Raw genomic sequence first — 25115 nt, forward strand, 5'->3', positions numbered from 1 at the left:
CAAGCGTTCTCAGGAAAGCATACCAAAATTTAGACACAGAAGTTAGCATTTCTTTCTGCTCAAGCAACACTGATCCTCAGGGTATTAAAATTAACATTCACTAGAAATATCACCTAACAATACACTAAAGAGAGAAAAAAAGAATCTAAAACAATAGATTTTAGCTCTAACAAAAAAAAAAAAAAGAAAAGTGGCTTATTTTTCCAAAAATAATTTATAACATATGAAATTGTATCCATAAAAGGATATCAAGATTTCAATTAGAAGTATGTGGGTTGGGCCGGACCTGTGGCCAAGTGGTTAAGTTTGCACGCTCTGCTTCAGCAGCCCAGGGTTTCGCCAGTTCAAATCCTGGGCACAGACATGGTACCGATTGTCAAGCCATGCTGAGGAGGCATCCAACGTGCCACAACTAGAAGGACCCACAACTAAAAGTACACAGCTATGTACCGGAGGGCTTTGGGAGAAAAAGGAAAAATAAAATCTTTTACAAAAAAAAAAAGTATGTGGATCATTCTGCATTAAAAAAAACAATGCTTGGGGCTGGCTTCGTGGCCTAGTGGTTAAGCTCAGCGCACTCCGCTTTGGCGGCCCAGGTTTGGTTCCTAGGCACAGACCTACACACACCACTCCTTGGCGGTCATGCTGTAGCAGCAACCTACATACAAAATAGAGGAAGATGGGCACAGATGTTAACTCAGGGCAAATCCTCCTCCTCAAAAAAGAAAAAAAGAAAGAAAAAAAAACAAACAACGCTTGAGTTTGTCCACAAAGTAGAAAAATTCTATTTCAATTAAAAAAGGATTCATAAATTAGACCCATTACTGTTAAAAATATTTGAGTGGTAAACACTATTTAATTTGATATAATATGAACTAACAAATTTTTAAATACTCTCCTACTCCAGTTTTCAATAAAAATGTTTTCAAAAGTCTCCACACTTACCCCCATTATCTGTTCTTTTTAAAGCTCCATCCTTGTGAGGACACAGTTCACATCTCTACAAAAAAAAAAAGAAAGGAAACAAAGAAACGTTTCAGATTACCAAAAATAACGTCTTCCCTGTAACTTCAAACCTACCAAAAATGTGGGAGCAGCATTTGTACTAGTTGCCACAAAGAGTATTTCAGAACATTCCTCACTAAGTAATTCTCCTTGATATGTAATCTTCCTCAGAGCACCAGATAACTTTTAAAACGTGGATTTTACTTAACTTTTAAATTCCTGCCACAATTTTTTTTAACATTACATTAACAAAAACAAAAAATTCGCTCAACATAGAACTGGGACCCAGTTTTTAACATCTCCCTCTACCCCTTTACTTTCTGTCTAGGATCAGCTGGGATTATTGTAGTCAGTCAGGTTTGGTTTCTCCTAAAGAGCCAAACTCAAGAATTTAGAAGGCTGATTCAAGTGGGAAGGCATGCTCTCACATGTGCTGACCTGCATTCTGGAAGGAAGGAACTGCTCCACTTATTCTCATTACTCTTATCATTCACACAAAATGGTACTCAAGAGTTATTATGGATCCCTCTCCCTACCACTCCCACAACTGAAAACCAAAAGTAAACACAGAGCCAGTACTACCATTTCTTTCACTACTGACAAGACAATATAATTGTAAAAATAATCAACAGGATAAGTTTCAATGACATTGTCTTACTGTGAAGCATATGTTCCTGGAGGTCATACTTGAGTATTTATTATTGTACCCTACCTTGTTCCCCAAAGAGGTTTTGTAGCATATAATACAGTAACATAAATAAATTAGAAAGGAAAATAAGAGCAGGAAATTAAGACAGAATGGTGAATAAATACACAGAACATAAGCCATGAGATCCTATATTTCTTGTCTTCTATTATTTTACTCTCCTGATTTTCCTCTTATCTCATTGGCAGCACCCTTCTGATCACCTTATCCAACCTTTAAATGTGGTAGCTCCTCAGGGCTCTGGCTTAAGACGTCTACTTATTTCATGTTAAACACTGGGCAATCTCATTCATTTTCTATACATCTATTACTAACTAAATTACTAGGAAATACCAGTGACTCCTAAATTTACCTCCTATTCAGAGCTGGCTTGGATCCACATCTAAAACTTCCCACAATACATAGACACTTTAAGCTCTGTCCAAAATCTACGTCAACACTTGCTTTTCCTACAGTTTCCCCTATCTTTGTAATGACACTCTCAACCACATATTGCACACACAAGACACCTAGACATAACCTTTTGACAGCTTCACCTTACTCCCTAACCTCATATTTAATCAATTGCCACATTTTGCCCATTTCTCCTCCTAAATACTGATGAGATTTGACAACCTCTCTCCATCTACAATATTAGTCAACTGCAAGCGAACATCAACTTTCATCAGGACCACTTCAGTGACCCCCTAACTAAACAGTCGCCCCGCATTCACTCTTACCTAACCCCCACCAATATACAGAGTGAACTTCAAAGATGCAAGTCCAATGTATCACTGGCCCTCTCACAACCCTTCAATGGATTCCCTATGTGATCTACTCCCCCTCACTTCCACGACCTTCTCCCTTTTCAATATCTTACCATCTGAGCAACGTTGCCTTTTCTCCTTTCAATTCTGTAAACACTCCAAAGCTCGTTCCCGCTTCATCACCTTTAAATGTGTTGTATTACTCCACCTAGAATACTGTCCTTCACCCCAACCCTCTTTCACAGCTGGATACCTTCTATTCATCACTCAGGTCCTTGTTTAAAGTCACTACCTCACAGAAGATTTTTCTGAATCCCTATGTCAGGTAAGGTGCCATATGAATTGACTATACTTTCCTTCTTGTCATATATTGCAATCACAATTAGATACGCAATTAAGGTGGTTTTTTTTTTTTTTAAGATTTTATCTTTTCTTTTTCTCTTCAAAGCCCCCCAGTACACAGCTGTGTATTTTTAATTGTGGGTCCTTCCAGTTGGGGCATGTGGGACACTGACTCAGCATGGCTTGACGAGCAGTGCCATGTCCGCGCCCAGCATCTGAACCAGCGAAACCCTGAGCCGCCAAGCAGAGCACACGAACTTAACCACTCGGCCACAGGGCCGGCCCCCATTACGCGATTGCGTTTATCTCCTGCTAGATTATAAATTTCATTTCATGGCTGTAACCCTAGGATCTATCACAATCTCAAGACATGGTAACTCAAAAAATATGTGACGAACAGGTGGGAGGAGCAAAAGCACAAACACTTGCTAATTGCAGGCAATAATTTGTTTCTAACTATACAGCAACCTCTCTCACAGATGGAAACAATATTAGTTGCGTGATTTACCTTGTGAGAAAGAAACAGGTGCTAGTAGAAGTATAACTAAATCTAATATAAAGACTATAACCAGAGACAGATTACTCTTTGGGATGACCAGGTGTTAAGAATAATTATTTAGCAACTGGAAAAGAGAAAATTCACATTAGACCCTTAAACCTTACTGATCACTAATATAAATTCAAACTGTTTGAAAAACAATTTCAACATAAGAACAAAAAAAATTAGTCAATTTAAGGAATTAAAAACTTCTACAAAGAAAAACAGTAGAATAGACAATTCAAAAAAGATTTTTAAAAGGACTTTTTAAGTAACGAAAAGCAGATGCAACAAATATATGAGAAAACACTTAGCCTCACTTATATCCAAAGAATATTAATATAAAAACCACAAATAAATAATAGGCATTTTTGCCCACTAAGTTAGCAAAGCTTTTCTGAAAAGATAATCCCTAATGTTCAGAGTGCACTGAACATTTATTCTCATACACTGTTGATGGCCCTATAATGCAATTCTTTTAGAGAGTAATTTAGCAATACGATTCATGAAAAATACTGATTCAATTACTTCACTTCTAGAGAGGCAAAGGAAATAACATAATAGAAACAGCATTTATTAAGTACTATACGTCATTTTTATATCATTTACATACTTTAATTTCAAGACATGAAAAATGTGTACAAAAATGTTTTATATGGCTGTTTATAAGCATTTTATAAAAAGCCTGAATAACACTGAGGAAACTAACATTATTTTCAAAAGATTTTAACTGAGCTAAAAAAATGCACAAAAGAAAACTCTAAAAGAAAATACACAAAATATAGTAAAAAGACTATGGTGAGGATGGTAAGATTATGAGTGAATTTATTTCTTTATTTCACAATATTTCATTTCTCTTATGATTTAAATTTTTACAGAGATACATTATTGTTTGCTAATTAAAATACTATGATTATGTCATAGTACTAAAGATAATAATAACTAGGAGACTTGAGAGAAAAAATGATTACAGGAAAGGAAAAGTAGGTTTAAGTTACAGCTAGAAGGCTATACCCTAAGCTCAGGAAGAAAGGATCTGGGATGAGAGCCCCTGCACAAGCAAGACTCCAGATTCCACAGGAAATCAATCCCACAGGAAAGGCTTCATAGGGAAGGCTGCAGCTACACATTACTATCAGAATTCCAAAGATCCATTCTTAGGGATCACAGGTAGTGTTAAAAAGCACAAGTAAACCCTAAGAAAGGGTACACTTTATAAGAGACAAAAAAAAAAAAAAAAAAAGCACACATTCAAGATCTCATTACGTTTTTACCAAGGAAAAAACCCTTTAATTGGAATGGCCCAAAGAAGTAGAAGTTACACAGGTGGTTCTGTCTTTTCTACATCGCATAGTATACCAAGAAAGCATACAACTATTGTCCATCTTTACAACGTAGGCATCACTTTCCAAATACTTTTTCTACTTTATTATTAGATTCTTTTGCCATAGGATAAAACTCACTATATTTCATTAAATCAAGTTCACCCAAAATACTGACCTTTAGGAGGCTGTGGCTATGTAACAATCTACTCAGCTATACTGGTTTCCCCAGACTGTGACCACCATTATATTACAAAAAGCAACAAGACAATAATTGAAAATAATAGTATAGGCCAATAAAAAGGATAAATTCAACTTTTAAGTTTGAAATTCTCATATTATACAAAAGATGTCATTGTGGCATAAAAAAGTATCTGTAGGATAAAACATTTACCATCATCATTTCTTCTTTTTTTAAGCAAAACAGAAAAATAAATCTAAATAAACCTACGTTTTCTTATGTTTTAGACTCATGACTAAAACAGTAGAAATGAGCACGCCTAGTGCCAATGCTGTGGTCTCCACAAACAGCATTTCCCAAAGGAATCAGGACTCCTGGGGGAGTGGATGATTCCAGGTCTGGGTCAAGTAAGCCTAGAATACCTTATTCTATCAGACAGCAAGGAAGCTATAAAAGGCTACTTTAGTCATCTCAAAAAAAACATAGAGGCTCCTGTTGGCCAAAGATGAATCACTTAAGGCGAATAAAGATAATAATTACAACAGACTGAAACACGCCAAATATTTTTAAATCCATGATAAAATGAATTTCTACCTCCAAAACAGCTGAGTAAGCTTCTAAGAGACAAACCCTGATACAGATAAGCAGCCAGATTCTAGCTTCCCACCAGATGTCAAAATTTGGAAGGGACCAGCTCAAGAAGAGTTTCCCATTTTTTAGGACTCTTAACCTGAAGACAACCCACAGTCAGCCCATGGTGGCTCCTATAGTCCTAATATTGGAAAAACCAGAAGATAAAGTTCAGAGCAACTGGAAAAATGAGGTCTGAATCCAGAAGGGGAGAGAACCAGAGGAGAGTCCCCAAATTTTTATGTATAGACTGTCCAAATCTCGCACTGACCCTAGATCATCCGTGCAGAGGGTGTAGTAGAGCCCAGTTAAGGAAAAGAAAAGAAATAAAATGAGGGACCTGCACCATGGCCAAGTGGTGGAGTTCACGCACTCCACTTCAGGGGCCCAAGGTTTCGCCAGTTCAGATCCTGGGTGTGGACATGGTACCGCTCATCAGGCCATGCTGAGGTGGCATCCCACAAAGCAGAATGAGAAGGATTTACAACTAAAATATACAACTATGTACTGGGGGGGCTTTGGGGACAAAAAGCTGGAGGAGAAGATTGACAACAGATGCTAGCACAGGTGCGAATCTTAAACAGAAAAAAAATTGTGGGGCTGGCCCCGTGGCTGAGTGGTTAAGTTTGCGCGCTCCGCTGCAGGTGGCCCAGTGTTTCGTTGGTTCGAATCTTGGGCGCGGACATGGCACTGCTCATCAAACGACACTGAGGCAGCGTCCCACATGCCACAACTAGAAGGACCCATAATGAAGAATATACAACTATGTACCGGGGGGCTTTGGGGAGAAAAAGGAAAAAATAAAAATCTTTAAAAAAAAAACAAAAAAAAGAAAGAAAAAAATTGTAAAAAATAATAATAAAATGAGATCTAAGGGGGCTGGCCCTGTGGCCAAGTGGTTAAGTTTGCGCATTCTGCTTCGGCGGACCAAAGTTTCACTGGTTCAGATCCTGGGCGCGGACATGGCACCGCTCATCAAGCCATGCTGAGGCAGCATCCCACATGCCACAACTAGAAGGACCCACAACAAAAAATATACAACTATGTACCAGGGGATTTGGGGGAGAAAAAGGAAAAATAAAACTTGTTTAAAAAAAGGAGATTTAAGCAACTGCTCAAAATATATAATAGGCAGTTTGAGTCCAACCAAATCAACTACCTGATAAAAGCAATATCAATTTTTTCAAAGAAATATAACAGGATCAAGACTTCTCACATATAATATTCACAACATCTAGGAAACAAGCCCAGTTACCTCATGTACGAAGAGCCACAAAAATGTTAATAATGCTCAAGATAAAAGACAATGAATGAAGGTCAACTCTAAGATGACCTAGACATTGGAATTAGGCTTTAAAATAGCTATTATAACCAAGTTCTATGAGGTGAATGAAAATGTACCTATAATAAGTAAAATAAAAAACCTCAACAGAGGAATAGAAACTACAAACAAAAACAAATAAAAATTCTAATTAAAATTTCACGAAGTGAAAAATTCACAAAACAGGCTTAATAGTGAAACCATGATGACAAAGGAAAGAGTCAGTGAGCTTGAAGCTACATCAAATAGACAGGATCTAATCTGAAAAAGAGAAAATAGTGAAAAAATGAACAGAGCTTCAGGGACCTATTGAAAAGTATCAAGAAATCTAACACGTATAACTAAAGGCCTGGAAAAGGAGGAAAGGAGTCAGGGAGACGGGGAATATAAATATAAGAATATGGCAGGAAAGAAAATTTTACAGAAACAATCGATTAAAATTTCTACAATTTAAAGGAAGAAAACCTCATGGATTCAGGAAGCTCAGCAAGCCCCAAGTAGCCAAACTGCTTGCTAAACAGGAAACAAAGGGAAATATCTGGAAGCAGACAAGAGAAAATGACACATCAAATACAGTAAAAGAGTGACTGACAAATGGATGGTTTCTCATCATAAACTGTGGAAGCCAAAAGAGAGTAAAACAACATCTTTAAAGTACTTGAAGAAAAAAACTGTCAACTCAGAATTCTATATTCGACTATTATATCCTTCAAAAATGAAGATGAAGAGAACAATTTGGTGGTGCCAGAGGGAAGAGGGGTGGGAGGCTAGGCCAAATACAGGAAGGGAATTAAGAGTTACAAACTTCCAGTTATAAAATAAGTAAGTTATGGAGATGTAATACACAGTGTTGCGAATATAATCAATAATACTGTAATAACTTTGTATGGTGACAGATGGTTACCAGACTTATTGAGGTGATCATTTCATACTATATATAAATGTCAAATCACTATGTTGTACACTTGAAACTAACACAATATTTTATGTCAACTATAATTCAATACAAAAATTTTTAAACATTCATGTAGCTAAAGGTCAAAAATACAACAAAAAAATGAAGGTGAAATAGAGAATTTCAAGTAAAAGAGAGCAAACGTCACTAGCAGACATGGACTACAATAAAGGCTAAAAGAAATTCTTCAGGACATAAAGAAATGAAAGACACTCCATGCTCATGGACTAGAAGAATAAACACAATTAAAATGTCCATATTAGGGCCAGCCCGGTGGCGCAACGGTTAAGTTCAGACGTTCCACTTCTTGGCGGCCCGGGGTTCGCCGATTCAGATCCCGGTGCAGACACGGCACCACTTGACAAAAGCCATGCTGTGGTAGGCGATCCACATATAAAGCAGAGGAAGATGGGCATGGATGTTAGCTCAGGGCCAGTCTTACTCAGCAAAAAGAGGAAGATTGGCAGCAGTTAGCTCAGCGCTAATCTTCCTCCAAAAAAAAGAAAAAAGTCCATATTACCTAAAGGAATCTATAGATTCAATGCAATCCCAATGACATTCTTCATGGTTACAGAACAAAGAATCCTAAAATTTATATGCAACAACAAAAGCAATAGCTAAAACAATCCTAAGAAAAAAGAAGAAAGGTGGAGGCATCACAATCCATGACTTCAAAATATACTACAAAGTTTTAGTAATAAAAATAGCATGGTATTGGCACAAAAGCAGACACACAGATCAATGGAACAGAATTGAAGCCCAAAAATAAAACCACACATCTATGGATCTTTGACAAAGGACCCAAGAATATGCAATGGAGAGAGGAAAGTCTCTTCAACAAACGGTGCTGGGAAAACTGGACAGCCACATGCAAAAGAATGAAAGTAAACCATTATCTTACACCATACATAAAAATTAACTCAAAATGGATTAAAGACTTGAATGTAAGACCTGAAACCATAAAACTCCTAGAAGAAAACATAGGCAGTACACTCTTTGACATCAGTCTTAAAAGCATCTTTTTGAATACCATGTCTACTCATACAAGGGAAACAAAAGACAAAGTACACAAACGGGACTACATCAGACTAAAAAGCTTCTGCAGGGCAAAGGAAACCATGAACAAAACAAAAAAAACCCACCAACTGGGAGGAAAATATTTACAAATCATATAACCAACAAAGGGTTAATTTCCAAAATATATAAAGAACTGGTACAACTCAACAACAAAAAGACAAACAACCTGGTCAAAAAATGGGCAGCAGATATGAACAGACACTTTTCCAAAGAAGATATACAGATGGCCAACAGGCACATGAAAAGACATTCAACATCACTATTAGGGAAATGCAATCAAAACTACAATGAGATATCACCACACACCCATTAGAATGGTTATAACTGACAAGGCAAGAAACAAGTGTTGGAGAGGATGTGGAGAAAAGAGAACCATATACACTGCTGGCGGGAATGCAAACTGGTGCAGCCATTGTGGAAAACAGTATGGAGATTTCTCAAAAAATCAAAAATAGAAATACCATATGATCCAGCTATTCCACTCCTGGGTATTTATCCAAAGAAGATAAAATCAACAATACAAAGAGATCTATGCACCCCTATGTTCATTGCAGCATTATTCAGAATAGAAGACATGGAAGCAATCCAAGCGCCTGTCAGCTGATAAATGGATAAAGAAGATGTAGTATATATATACAAATGGAGTACTACTCAGTCATTAAAAAAAAAATGACAAAAGCTTCACATTTGCAACAACATGGACAGAACTTGAGGGTATTATGTTAAGTGAAATAAGCCAGACAGAGAAAGACAAATAGTGTGTGAATGCCCTCATACGTAGAAGATAAACACATGGATAAAGAGAACAGATCAGCGGTTACCAGAGGGGAAGGGAGAGGGAAGGTGGGCGAAAGGGGTAAAGGGGTACATATGTATGCTAACGGATAAAAACTAGACTACTGGTGGTGAGCACAAGGCACTCTATACAGAAACTGACATACAATAACATACACCTGAAATTACACAATGTTATAAACAATACAACCTCAATAAAAAATATTTAAAATAAAAAAAAGAAATTCTTCAGAATGAAGGGAAATGGTACTAGATGAAAATGCAAATCTTCAGGAAGCAAAGAAGAGCACCACAAAAGGCAAATATAGAAGACTTTTAGTTCTTAAATTCTTAAAAATACATATAATTATTGAAAAAAATTGTAATATTGTCTTCTGGAATTTATAATATGTAGAAATCTAATACATATGACAACGGCATAATCGAGAGCAGACAGAGGTGATGCAACAGAATCTCTACAGGTGCAAGACTTCTACACCTTACAAGAAGTGGTACAATATTTATAAGTAGTACGCTATATAAATAGACTGTAAAAAGGTAGGAAATATATTGAAGTCACTAGAGGAATGCTAAGAAACTAATGCAAAGAAAAATAGCTTTACAAAACTCATACATTAAAAATTCCTATCTACATGCACAAAAGGTAAACTGTTTTTCATATCCTATATAAAAGTAACTCAGGGGCCAGCCCAGTGGCGCAGCAGTTAAGTTCCCATGTTCCGCTTTGGCAGCCCGCGGTTTGCCAGTTCAGATCCCGGGTGCGGACATGGCACCACTTGGCAAGACACACTGTGGCAGGCATCCCACATATGAAGTAGAGGAAGATGGGCACGGATGTTAGCTCAGAGCCAGTCTTCCTCAGCAAAAAGAGGATGGCTGGCAGCAGATCTTAGCCCAGGGCTGATCTTCCTCAAAATAAAAAAAGTAACTCACAATGGATCACGTACTTAAATGTAAGAGCTAACACTATAAAACCCTTAGAATAAAACAGGAGTAAATAATTCATGACCTAGAGTTGAACAATAGTTTCTTAGATAGAACACCAAAGCAGAGGCAACAAAAGAAATAATAGATTAATTGGAATTTACCAAATCTAAAAGCTTTTGTGCTGCAAATGATACCACCAAGTAAAAGACAACCAACACAATGTAGGAAATATTCACAAGTCACGTATCTGATAAGGGACTTATATCCAGAACCTATAAAGAGCTCCACACTCAATAATAAAAAAATACATAACCCAACTAAAAATTGAGCCAAGGATCTGAATAGACATTTGTCCAAAGAACACATATAAATGACCAAAATAAGCCCATGAAAAGATGTCTAACATCATTAGTCATTAGGGAAATAAAAGTACACCTCATTTTATTGCGCTCTGCTTTATTGCACCTTGCAGCTATTATGTTTTTTACAAATTTAAGGTCTGTGGCAACCCTGCATCAAGCAAGTCTATTTGCGCCATTTTTCCAACAGACTTTGCTCACTTTGTGTCTCTGTGTCATATTTTGGTAATTTTCACAATATTTCAAATATTTTTATTATTATTATATTTGTAATGATGATCTGTGATCAGAGATCTTTGATGTTACTATTGCAATTGTTTTGGTCCACCCACAAACCACACCCATATGTGGGTCAACGTTGTGTGTGTTCTGACCACTCTACCAACCAAGTGTTCCCCCATCTCTCTCCTTCTCCTTTGGCCTCCATACTCCGAGACACAAAAAAACTGAAATTAGGCCAATTAATAGCCCTACAATGGCCTCTACGTGTTCACAAGTTGCCTGTCTCTCAGCTTAAATCAAAAGCTAGAAACTGATTAAGCTTAGTGAGGAAGCTATGTCAAAAGCCGAGATAGGCAGAAAGCTGGGCCTCCTGTGCCTAACAGTTGGCCAAGTTGTGAATGCAAAGGAAAAGTTCTTGAAGGAAATTAAAAGTGTTACTCCAGTGAACACATGAATGATAAGAAAGAGAAACAGCCTTATTGCTGATATGGAGAAAGTTTCAGTGGTCTGGATAGATCAAGCCAGCTACAAGATTTCCTTAAGCCAAAGCCTAATCCAGAGTAAGGCGGTAACACTCTCCAATTCAGTGAAGGCTGAGAGAGGCAAGGAAGCTGCAGAAGAAAAGTCCGAAGCTAAGAGAGGTTGGTTCATGAGGTTTAAAGAAAGAAGCTGTCTCCATAACATAAAAGTGCAAGGTGAAGCAGCAAGTGCTGATGGAGAAGCTGCAGCAAGTTCTCCAGAAGATCAGCTACGATAATTAATGAAGGCGGCTACACTAAGCAGATTTTCAATGTAGACGAAACAAGTCTTATACTGGAAGAAGATGCCATCTAGGACTTTCATAGCTAGAGAGGAGGCTTCCAAGGTTCAAATGATGGCTGACTCTCTTGTTAGGGGCTAATGCAGCTGATGACTTTAACTTGAAGCCAATTCTCATTTACCATTCTGCAAATCCTATGGCCGTTTAGAATTAGGCAAAATCTACTCTGCCTGTGCTCTATAAATGGAACCAAAGCCTGGATGACAGCACATCCGCTTACAACATAGTTTACTGAATATTTTAAGCCCACTGTTGAGACCTACTGCTCAGAAGAAGAAGATTCCTTTCCAAATATTACTGCTCACTGACAATGCACCTAGTCATCCAAGAGCTCCAACAGAGATGTACAACAAGATTAATGTTGTTTTCATGCCTGCTGACACAACAGCCATTCTGCAGACCATGGATCAAGGAGTAATTTCAACTTTCAAGTCTTATTATTTTAGAAATACTTTTTGTAAGGCTATAGGTGCCATAGATAGTGATTTCTCTGATGGATCTGGGTAAGGTAAATTGAAAACCTTCTGGAGGGGCTGGCCCAGTGGCACAGCAGTTAAGTGCCCACATTCTGCTTCAGCAGCCTGGGCTTCACCAGTTCGGATGCCAGGTGTTGACATGGCACCACTTGGCAAGCCATGCTGTGGTAGGTGTCCCACATATAAAGTAGAAGAAGATGGGCACAGATGATAGCTCAGGGCCAGTCTTCCTCAGCAAAAAAAGGAGGATTGGCAGCAGAAGTTAGCTCAGGGCTAATCTTCCGCAAAAAAAAAAAAACCTTCTGGAAAGGATTCAGCATTCTAGATACCATTAAGAACATTCATGATTCATGGGAAGAGCTCAAAATATCAACATTAACAGGAATTTGGAAGCAGTTGATTCCAACTTTCCTGGGTGACTTTGAGGGGTTCAAGACTTCAGTGGAGCAAGTAACTGCAGATGTAGTGGAAATACAAGAGACCCAGCATTCGAAGTGGAATCTGGAACTGCAGCAGTGACTGAACTGCTGCAATCTCATGACAAAACTTTAACAGATGAGGGGTTGCTTCTTAGGGATGAGCAAAGAAAGTGGTTTTTTGAGATGGATTCCACTCCTGCTGAAGATGCTGCGAAGATGTTGAAATGACAACAAAAGATAAACCTAGTTGATAAAGTGCAGCAAGGTTTGAGAGAATTGACCCCAATTTTGAAAGAATTTCTACTGTGGGTATGATGCTATCAAGCAGCATCATGCTACAAAGAAATCATTCACGAAAAGAAGAGTCAATTGATGGGGAAACTTCACTATTGCCTTATATTTAGAAATTGCTACAGCCACTCCAGCCTTCAGCAATCACCACCCTGATCGGTCAGCAGCCATCAACACCAAGGCAAGACCCTCCACCAGCACAAAGATTATGACTCGCTGAAGGTTCAGGTGATGGTTTAGCATCTTTTAGCAATAAAGTATTTTTTAATTAGGTATGTCCATTGTTTTTTTTAGACATAATGCTATTGCACACTTAATAGACTACAGTATAGTGTAAACATAACTTTTATGTGCATTGGGAAAACAAAAAATTCATATGACTCACTTTATTGTGCTATTCACTTTATAGCAGTGGTCTGGAACACAACCAGCAATATCTCCAAGGTATGCCTGTACAAATCAACACCACAATGAGACACTACTAGGATGGCTAAAATCAAAAAGATAAACAACAACAGATAAACATATCCTGTTGGCAAGGATATGAAGAAATTAGAACCCTCATATGTTGGTGATGGGAATGTAAAGTGGTATAGCTGCTTTGGCAATTCCTCAAAAGGTTAAACACAGAATTATCACACGGCTCAAAAATTCCAACCCCTAAAGAAACAAAAACGTACATCTACCCAAAAATTTGTACACAACTGTTCATAACAGCATTATTCATAAAAGCCCAAATGTAGTTACAACCCAAATATCCATCAACTAATGAATGAGTAAATAAAATGTGGTATATCCATTCAGTGGAATGTTATTTGACAATAAAAAGAAACCAAGTTCTAGTACATGCTACAACATAAGTGAACCTTAAAACCATTATGCTAAGAGAAAAAAGCTACTCACAGAGCACTACATATTGTATGACTCCACTTACATGAAATGTCCAGAATAGAGACAGAAAGTAGATCAGTGTTTGTCAGGGCCTGGAGGGTTGGGTAATGGGTAGTGGCTGCTAAGGGGCAAAGAGTTTCTTTCTGAGGTAATGAAAATGTTCTAGAATTGATTATAGTGATGGCTGCACAGTTATGTGAATAAACCAAAAACCACTGAATTGTACACTTTAACACTGCTGAACTGTATGTGAATTATATATCATTAAAGCTGTTTTTTAAATAGTAACTTTAAAATATATTTTTTTAAAAAGATGAGACAAACAGAAGAAACTTAATAAAATGGTACACCTAAATCCAATCATATAATTACATTAAATGTTAAGAAACTAAACTAATTAAAAGACAGTGTGCTGGCACAGATATGAAAGTAAAAGCCAATTATGCATCATCTATAAGAGACCTGCTTTAAACAAAGACACAAACAGGTTAAAAGTAAATGGATAAAAGAATATATACCATACAACTCAAAAGTATAAAACAGTGACTACATTTAATATTATTTATATTTAATAAAAAATATTTCAGGACCAGGAAAATAAAGGGAGACACTTCATAATAATAAGCATCAAATCATGAAGATGTTAATAATCATAAATGAGTACCTAATAACAATGCTTCAAAATACATGAAGCACAACTTGTCACAAAGGGATAAATACACAATTCCACATACACAGTGAGATATTTTAACATCTCTGTCTCAGTCATTGACAAAACTAGACTTAAAAAAAAATAATAAAAAATGGATAATCTGAGCAATACTAAAAACCACTATACACATTCTTTTCAGATAAACATGGTACATTCACCACAAAAGACCATATACTGTGCCAAAAAACAAGACACATGAATTTAAAAGGACTGAAATCATACAAAGTAGGTTCCTTACCACATTAGAAAAAAAGGTTTAAAATTAATGACCTAAGATTCCTCCTACAGACTCTATAAAAATGCAAAGTAGGAGGCCAGCCTTGTGGCGCAGCGGTTAAGTGCACATGTTCCGCTTCTGCAACCCGGGGTTCACCGGTTCGGATCCTGGATGCAGACATGGCACTGCTTGGCACACCATGCTGTGACAGGTGTCCCATGTATACAGTAGAGGAAGATGGGCATGGATGTTAGCTCAGGGCCAGTCTTACTCAGCAAAAAGAGGAGGACTGGCAGCAGATCTTAGCTCAGGGCTAATCTTACACACACACAAAAAAAAAATGTAAAAAGAAAATGCAAAGTAAACCCAAAGTAAGTAGAAGAAAGGAAATAGTAAGGATAAGAACAGAAAACAATGAAACAGAAAAGAAACAGGAGAGAAAATTTAAAGTCAAAGCTGGTCCTTTGGAAAGACTGACAAAGCTGATAATCCTCTAGCTAAATTGATTTAAAAACACACACACACAAATTACCAATATCAGGAATAAAGAAGGAATTATCACCACAGAATCCACAGATACTAAAAGGACAAAAGATTATTAATAACTTTATGCTAATCAATTCAACAACTTGCATGAAATGGAAAACTCCTTGAAAAATACAATTTACCACAATTGACAAGATTAAACAGAAAATCTAAAGAGCACCTTGTCAAATTCATTATCAAAATCCTTCCCCAAAATTCTCTAGGCTCAGATTTTTTCACCAGTAAATGCCTTCAAACACCAAGGAAGAAACAGCATCAATCTCACAAACACTCCCAAAAAATAGAGACCACTTCCAAAACCATTTTCTAAGTTCAGCATAAATAATACTAATGAATATACCAATAACACCAAAACCTGAAAAGAAACTACAAAAGAAGACAATTACTAACATCCCTCATGTACACAGATACAAAAATATTTAATAAAATATGAGCAACTTAAATCCAGCAATATATAAAAAGGATAATACACTATGACCAAGTGAAGTTTATCCCAGGAATACAAGGTTGATGAAACATTTGAAAACAAAACAATGAAATTAATCATATTATTTTAAATGAAACATATAATCATCCGACAGATGCAAAAACACATGTGACAAAACTCAATATGCATTCACTCTATAAACTATCAGAAAACTAGGAATAAAAGAGATCTTATTCAACCTGTGTAAAATCTTGTCATTATGTATTTTTGATACTTCGAGGCCTTGCAAACACTGGAGGGGACTGCCCCTCCCAGGGCTAGCTAATTCCTGGAGATAGCAAACAACTCCCCAGCTAGCTTTCAAACGCAACCCAACCAATCCTGAGCCCATAACCCCAACCATCTCTATCTATTTTACACTCCAGTCACTACATTCCACTGCTCTAATCACCCCAAGGCCAGGTACCAGACAACCAGCAGCAGCCCCTATGCCCCAGAGCCCTTGAAATTATTCAAACTAGATAATCCTAAACCTGATTGCCATTCCTTGCCTATTTCTTCCCACAGAAACCAAAACAAAGGCTCATGCCTTTATCTCCTCCCTTGTACTCCCTCTGCCTCCTAACTGACACTGGTGCTTCCCCAACTGGCTTCCTCCTGTATAGTGGTGGACCCTCTCCTCTGGGGATCTATGACTATAACAAACTATCTTCTCAATGGCAGTCCTCTCTTGATCTGTAACTGCCTGCCATACTTAAATAATAATAAAACCTATATTTTAAAACAACCTGATAAAGGTAATCAATAAAAAGCCTACAGTTGACATCATAATTAACAGTGTAAAGCTGAGTGCCCTCCCTAAAAAATGGAAACAAGATTTAAGTACATGCAATATGGGAAGAAAATAAACAGAATACAAATTGGAAAGAGGTAAAAGTTTTATGACATGATCATCTACTAGAAAAATCTAAGTTATGTGCCCAAAAAACTCATAGAAAGGGCCAGCCCAGTAGTACAGTAAAGTTCACACATTCCATTTCAGTGGCCCAGGGTTCACCAGTTCGGATCCCAAGCACAGACCTACCCACCACTTATTAAGCCATGCTGCAGAGGCATCCCACACATACAACAGAGGAAGATGAGCAGAGATGTTAGCTCAGGGCCAATCTTCCTCAGCAAAAAGAGGAGGATTGGCAGCAGATGTTCGCTCAGGGCGAATCTTCCCCAAAAACAGAAAAAAAGAATCTCACAGAACTAACGTGAGTTAAGTAAGGCTGTAAAGCACAGGTTGAGACACATAAAATTCTATTACCATACACTAAGAATAAATAATTAGAACCTGAATTCTTTAAAATACACTTACAATAGCATCAAATAACATGAAACATTTAAAAATAAAAATAATTTTAAAAAGAAAAGAGGGGTCAGCCCCAAGGCCAAGTGGTTAAGTTCCGGCACTCTGCTTCGGTGGCCCAAGGTTTCACTGGTTCAGATCCTGGGTGCGGACACTGCACGGCTCATCAAGCCATGCTGAGGCAGCGTCCCACATGCCACAACTAGAAGGACCCACAACTAAAAATACACAACTATGTACTGGGGGACTTTGGGAGAAAAAAGAAAAATAAAATCTTTAAAAACAAAAGACATGCAAGACCAAAATAATGCTGCTTGGAAAAACACACAGATGACCTAAATCAATGGAGAGATGTACAATGCTAAGAAAAGATGACAACATCATTAACAAGTCAATTCTCCTCAAATTGATCTATAGATTCAAAGCAAGTGAAATACTAAATTCCCACCAGCCTTTTTGGAGAAATGGAAAAGCAAATATTAAAATTTATATGGAAATGTTAAGGACTTAGAATATACAAAGCAATCTCGAAAAAGATGAAAAAGGTTGCAGGACTTGCAAATCTGATTCAAGACTTACTACAAAGTTACAAACAAAATAATGTTGTAATGATATAAGGACAGACAAACAGATCAACAGAACAAAATAAAGATTCCTGAAATAGAGACTACTCATGCAGCCAAGTGATGTTTCTCCAAAGCAATCCAGTAAGGAAAGAAGACTCTTTTCAACAAATGGTGCAGAAACAATTGGACATCCATATGCAAAAAGCAAAACCTACAAAACTTGATTTGAGATGCACCACAGATCTAAATATAAACTAGCAAAAACAAAAAGTTTCAGAGGGAACAAAGGAAATTACTTTCATGACTTCAGGGTTAGGCAGAAGCATCCTAGCTCACAGTAAGTCATAACTATGAAAGAAAAAACCGGTAAACTCCGTCAGACTTAAATATTTCTGCTCAACAAAAGGCACACATAGCTAAGGGGCTGGCCCAGTTGCTTAGTGGTTAAGTTGGCACACTCCACTTCACTGTCCCAGGGTTCGCCAATTTGGATCCTGGGCATAGACCTACACACCACTCATCAAGCCATGCTGAGGCAGCATCCCACAGAGAAGAACTAGAAGGACCTACAACTAGGATATACAACTATCTACTGGGGCTGTGAGGAGACAAAAAGAAAAGCGGAAGATTGGCAAAAGGTGTTAGCTCGGGGCCACTCTTCCTCACCAAAAAAAAAAGGGGGGGGTGGGGCACAGTTAAGAAAATAAATAGGAAAACATAGATTTGGATCAAGTATTTACAAAACATTCACCCAACAAAGAATGGGTATCCAGGACATACAAGGACCTTTTGCAACTCAAAAAAAAGAAAAAAAGATGAACAAACAAAGAACAAAGAAAAATAGGGGCCGGCCCCGTGGCCAAGTGGTTAAGTTCACGTGCTCCACTTCGGCAGCCCAGGGTTTCACAAGTTCGGATCCTGGGCACAGACAGGGCACTGCTCATCAGGCCATGCTGAGATGGTGTCCCACATAGCACAACCAGAAGGACCCACAACTAGAATATACAACTATGTACTGGGGGTCTTTCGGGAGAAGAAGAAAAAAAGGGAAAAAAATTTAAAAAAAAAAAGAAAGAAAGGAAAGAAAGAAGGAAAAGGGCTAAAGGTTTAAAAAAACTCTTCACAAGAGAAAACACATGAATGGTCAATAAGCGAATTAAAATGTGTTCAATATCACTAGTCATTACGAAAATGCAAAATAAAACCACAACGATACCACATCCAGTCAAGACGGAATAAAAGGGACCAGATTTAGCCTTCTACATGAAATAATAAAAACCTAACAAAACGTATGAAACAACAACACTGAAGATTTTGGAGAACAGGTGAGGAATGACACTGATCCCTGGCAGACAAGAAACAAACAACGTAAGCCATCCGTTTGCCCAGCTTACTGCCTTGAGTTTCCAGGCCATGGTACAGGGAGAAGGAACCCAGGCAGAGCCTGTAGTCTCCTTAAGCTGAGAAAACGGTGTTGGGAGTGCAAGGAAGCCAAGGTGGCTAGAGCTCACAAGGGAGACCCACTGAGCAGAGAGCTGGGGAGAGAGAAAAATGAAGAGATCTACAGGGGCTTACCCTAGAATGTACGGAGTAACGAATCAGCACTTGCACGGGAGAGAACTGTTCAAGGCCAAGGGGAGAACCACCAAAAGATTCAGAAGTAGCAGCAGCCAATGTAAATTCTCACAATTCAATATCATTTCTAGCAATGCTTCCTAAGGTAATAGAGCAAATGTGCGCACAAATAATGTAACAAGAACATTCATCAAAGTGTTGTTGCTAATAGCAAAATATCAGAAGCACCCTAATGTCCATAAAAAAAGGAATTGACAAAAAAGAAAAGAATATGATACATCAGAGAATGGATCCTCTACAATGATAGTAAGGATGAAGAGGTCCACATTGATTGAGGTGAAATGTTCAAGATACATGGTTAACTTAACAATACTATGAATGAAAAAAGCAAGTATTAACAGAATAATACCAGTATTAACAGAAGGATTGCAATGGGGTAAACTATATTTTTATATATAAAATTTTGAAGTGTATATTCAATGTGTATATACAAGTGATTATCTTGTAGACATGGAAAAATAAAGAAAATTTCCATTTTCTAAAGAAAAAAACAAAGTAACAGCACCCAGAACTCTCATAAGGATGCAAATAAGGCCTGTTCCCAAAAGCCAGAATGGAAAACCTATAATTCATACCACCATCAGAGTACTATGAAGGGTAATGCCTCAGAAGGAGGGGAAAATTAACCCTAGACTAAACAAAGCTCTGTTCCATCCAAACAAAACATAAATGCAAGACCCAAAATGAATAAACTGTTTTCCAGTAACTTAATCATGTCACAAAACAAAGTCCAAAAATGTTTTTAGGCATACTAAAATAGAGAACCTAACAAGATAAAATTCACAATGACTAAAAGTCAATAAAAACTTACAAGACATAATGGAAGCAGGAAATTACACTTCATAATGAAACAAAAACCAGTCAATCAAACCAATCTTGAAATGACACAGACAATAGAATTAGTACAAAAGTCATTTAAAGCAATTATGAATACACTCCATCTGTTCAAGAAGCTAGAGGAAACATTAAACATGTTAAACAGAAACATCAAAGAATTAAAAAATTTGAACTTCTAGAGATGAAAATTACAAGGTCTAAGATGACAAACATACTCTGAGACTTACAGCCCATGAAATCAAGTAATAGTTACTAACCAAAATGAAACAGAGAGAAAAAATACTTTAAAAAATGAATGAACAGAGCAAACGTTAGCTTTGAGACAACTTTACAAAACCAAATATTCTTGTAATTGGGGCGACAAAGGAGATAATACAGAAAAAAATATCTGAAGAAATAATGTCAACAATTTGCCGTATTTGAGGAAAACTATAAACACATAGAAGACAGCACTCTTTAAAAGCCACCAAACGATAGAAACATAAAGAAACGTAAACCAAAACATCATAATCAAACTGCCTAAAACCGGAGACAAAGAAAAAATCTTCAAAGCAGCCAGAGAAAAAGGTCATATTACAACCACAAAATCAAAAGAAAGTTGAAACAGTTGTATTAATATACAAAGTAAACTTCAAAATCAGCATTATCAAGAAAAAAGGGGGTCATTTCACAAAGATAAAGGGTTTAACTCATTAAGATACAAAAATCCTAAACATTTATTCACCTAAAAACAGCTTCAAAGTACATAAAGTAAAAATAACCAAACTACAAGAAGAAATGGGAAAACCCACAATTATATCTGGACATTTCAACAAGCCCTCTCAATAACTGGTAGAACCAGCAGACAGAAAATCACTAAGGATACATAAGCCTTGAACAATATGATCAACCAGAATAATATCATCAACCAAACTGACATTAAGTAACTTTATAGAATACTGTCTACAAACTAGCAGAATACACATTCTGTTGAAGGACACGTGGAACATTCGCCAAGACAGACCACATTCAGGCTATGAAACAACTTGATAAATTTAAAAGTTTTCAAGTCATATAAAGAATTTTCTCTGACCACAATGTAATTAATTTAGAAATCAATGACAAAAATCAACGGAAAAATACCCAGATGTTTGGAATCTAAATACATTTCTAAATAACCAATAGGTCAAAGAAGAAATCAAAAGAGAAAATAGTATTTTGAAATGAATGAAAGTGAAAAAAAAACTTACCAACATTTGTGGCAGCCAGTTAAAGCAATAATTGAGGGGGAAATTTATAGCGCTAAAAGCCTATATCAGAAAAGAAACTCAAGTCAATTACTTCACCTTGCACCTTAAGAAACTAAAAGAGAAAAACATAAAGATCAGAGCAGAAATCAATGAAATAAAACAGAAAAACAATGGAGCAAACTCAATGAAATCAAAGACTAGACTTATTCTGAGAGGATAAAACACATGTACTTTTCCCTATTCTTTCTGCTAAGTAGAAACAAAAACTGCAGACTTTATAAACAAAACAAACGTATTCTGAAAGGTGGTGAGAAGGCAAATTAGCTAGAGACCACAGGACCCAAGGAACAAGAGAGCAGCGAGTTCCCTGGGTTTTCTTTCTGCCTAATATGTCCCACTCTTGGAATGAAACAAGTCAGCAACCCAGAAGCACCAACAGCACAGACCAAAAATGAAGCCCTAACAAAAAGCTTCTCTCTCTAGACAAAGGACTGGGAAAGGGGCATATTAGCTAGAAAGAAAACTTTTAGACAGTAGCTGCTCTACTCCAGCAAAATATCACAGAAAAACTGGCCCTACCCACTCCTGAAATGGTCAAGTGGGGAACCTACACATCCACCCTCTTGAGACTATGAGTCATCCCAAGACTCTCACTAGGTTAATGTAAGAGCAGGTCATGCAGGGAATCAGAACTTTCATCCTCGTGGCTGGTAATGAGCATCTCCCCCATCTATGGCGTCAGTGAAGACAACATGGAAAGCCTGGACTTTCACCTCCATCTGGCAGTAACAAGACAACGCATTCTGTTCCCCCTGGGGTGGTATCAGAGAAGGTCTAGCAGGGAGTCAGGACTTTCACCAACACACAGTGGTAAATGAGGCTGCATCCAACGTGGAGATCAGGTAAGGAGCCATAACTCCCAACTCAGCTCAGCAATAACAAGCAGGCTCCCTCAAATGTCAACCCAGGCCAAACAGGGAACTTGAACTTCATCCCCTACCTGGCATAAGGAAATAGTGCCCACAGTCTTCTCCTGTCAGACAAGTGTCAGAGAAAGCCAGCTAAAACAGGTTTACATAAGATGCAAGGTCCCATAACATAATACAAAAATGTCAGGTTTCAATCAAAAATCATCTATCATACCAAGAACTAGGAAGATCTCAAACAGAACTAAAAGAGAGAATCAACAGATGCCAATACTGAGATATCTGTAATTTTAACACCTGACAGAGATGTTAGAATTATCTATGAAGATTTAAAAGCACATGATAAAAATGATTCAACAAGCAATTATGAATACAGAAAGGAAAAACAGAAAGTCTCAGCAAAAAACTGAAGATAGAAAGAAGAGCCGAATAGAAATTTTAGAACTTAAAGTACAATAAGCAAAGAGCTCAATGGATGATCTCAGCAACAGAATGAAGGAAAGGGAGGAAAACAATCAGTGAACTAGAAGATATAACAATAAAAAGTAAACAACAGAGAAAATAACTGAGAACAAAAAAATGAACAGAGCCTCAAGGATCTTTGAGACTATAACGAAAAACCTAACATTCACGTCATCAGAGTCCCAGGAAGGAAAGGAGAAACAAGGTGGAACTGAAAAACTACTTAAATAAATAATAGCTGAAAAATCCCCAAAACTACAGATTCAAGAAGCTGAGCAAATCTCAAACAGGATAATTCCAAAGACATCTACATCTAAACACATCCTAATTAAACTTCTGAAATCTGAAAACAAGAAAAATATCTTGAAAGCAGCCAGAGAAAAACGACATTTTATTTACAAGCGAAAAAATAATTTGAATGAGAACAGATTTCTCATCAGAAACCACAGAGGCCAGAAGGAAGTAGCAAAATAATGAAAGAGGAAGCCTCTAGGAAAACGAAAAAAACATATTGAACTGAACAAAAATCAAAATACAACAAAGCAAAATTTGTGGGACATAGCTAAACCACTGATAAAAGGGAAATTTATAATAATGCACAGAAAAATGGAAAACTCTCAAATCAATAATCTAAGCTTCCACCTCAAGAAACTAAAAAAAGAACAAAATAAATCCAAAGCAAACAGAAGGAAAAAATAAATATAACAGCAGAAATCAATGAAATTTAAAATAGGAAAAAAAAAAGAAAAATCAACAAGGAGCTGGTTCTTTGAAAAGATCAATAAATTGATAAACCTCTAGCAACACTGACAAAGAAAAAAAGAGAGAAGACAAATTATCAGTATCAAGAATGCAACAGGATATCAGTAAAGAGCCTGTAGACATCAAAAGGATAATAAAGGAATGCTATCAACAACTTCACACACATAGACAGTTAGACAAAATAGACCCCTTCCTTGAAAAACATAAACTACTCCAACTCACCAATCATGAAATTGATCATTTGAAGAGCCCTGTAACTATTTTAAAATTTTAATTTGTAGTTTACAAACTAACAAAAAAGAAATATGAAGGCCCAGTTTCAATGAAGAACTGTACCAAACATTTAAAGAGGAATTAACACCAATTCTATACAATCTCTTCCAGAAAACAGAAAAGGAGGGAGGACTTGCCAATACATTTTATAAACCTACTACTATTCCAATATCAAAACCAGAGTACGAAAAGAGAAAACTACAGACTAATATCCCTCACGAATGGACACAAAAACCCTCAACAAAATACAGACTACTGTAATATATAAAAAGAACTGTATGCCCTGATCAAGCGAGTCTTACTCTAAAGCTGGTTAAATATTCAAAATTAATGAATGCAATCTACAACATCAACAGGCCAAAGAAATTACATATATGAATTGATGCAGAAAAAGCACTTGACAAAATTCAGCACCCATTCATGATTTCAAAAAAGCTAAGAAAAATAGGAATAGAACAGAGGTAAACTTTCTCAACTTCATACAGAACATCAAAAAACCTACAGCTGACATCCTGCTTAGTGGTTTTCATCACAGAGTGAACGCTTTCCCCCTAAGGTCAGAAACGAGGCAAGTACGTCCACTAGCACTAATCTTAATCAACACAGGGCTGAAATTTCTAGCCAGAACAATTAGGCAAGCATAAAAGGCATACAAACTGAGAAGGAAGAAATAAAAATAACCTATTTTCAGATGACACATTTATCTACATAAGAAATCCACAACAAAACTCCTAGAACTATTAGGTGAATTCAGCAAGGTTGCAGGATACAAGATAAATATAAAAATCAATTGTTATTTCCATATAATACCAATAAATATGTGGACACCAAAATTAAATGTACAATACTATTTATAATTGCTTCCAAAAAAATTAAATACTTAGGTATAAATCCAAAAAACATGGATAGGCCTTGTAGGCTACAAAACATGCAAAACCAACAAAAGAAATCAAAGATCTAAATAAATGGAAACGCACAGAACGTCTTTTAGAAGACTCAACTCAATATAGTAAAGATGCCAATTCTCCACAAACTGACGTGCAGGTTTAATGATATCTCTATCAAAATCCTAGCAAGCTTTCTGGATAGATACAGACAGGTTATTATTATATGTTTTGTTTTTTTTCTTTTAAACCAACACCACAA

At 36.9% G+C, this 25115-nt stretch overlaps 1 protein-coding gene across 16 annotated transcripts in view; it reads right to left on the bottom strand.

The window, feature by feature from the left end:
- MLLT10 (MLLT10 histone lysine methyltransferase DOT1L cofactor) overlaps window positions 1–25115 on the bottom strand; it is a 257846-nt gene that overhangs the window by 207545 nt on the left and 25186 nt on the right. For 15 of the 16 annotated variants that reach the window (XM_046678439.1, XM_046678438.1, XM_046678444.1 and 12 more), the window contains one exon: window positions 946–1000. In XM_046678439.1, the coding sequence (XP_046534395.1) occupies window positions 946–1000 (55 nt within the window). Of the gene's footprint in view, window positions 1–945; window positions 1001–25115 lie in introns of those variants that run through there. The other variant, XM_046678447.1, reaches the window with a different exon arrangement.

The sequence above is a fragment of the Equus quagga genome, chromosome 12, assembly GCF_021613505.1.
Source record: "Equus quagga isolate Etosha38 chromosome 12, UCLA_HA_Equagga_1.0, whole genome shotgun sequence".
NCBI lineage: Eukaryota > Metazoa > Chordata > Mammalia > Perissodactyla > Equidae > Equus > Equus quagga.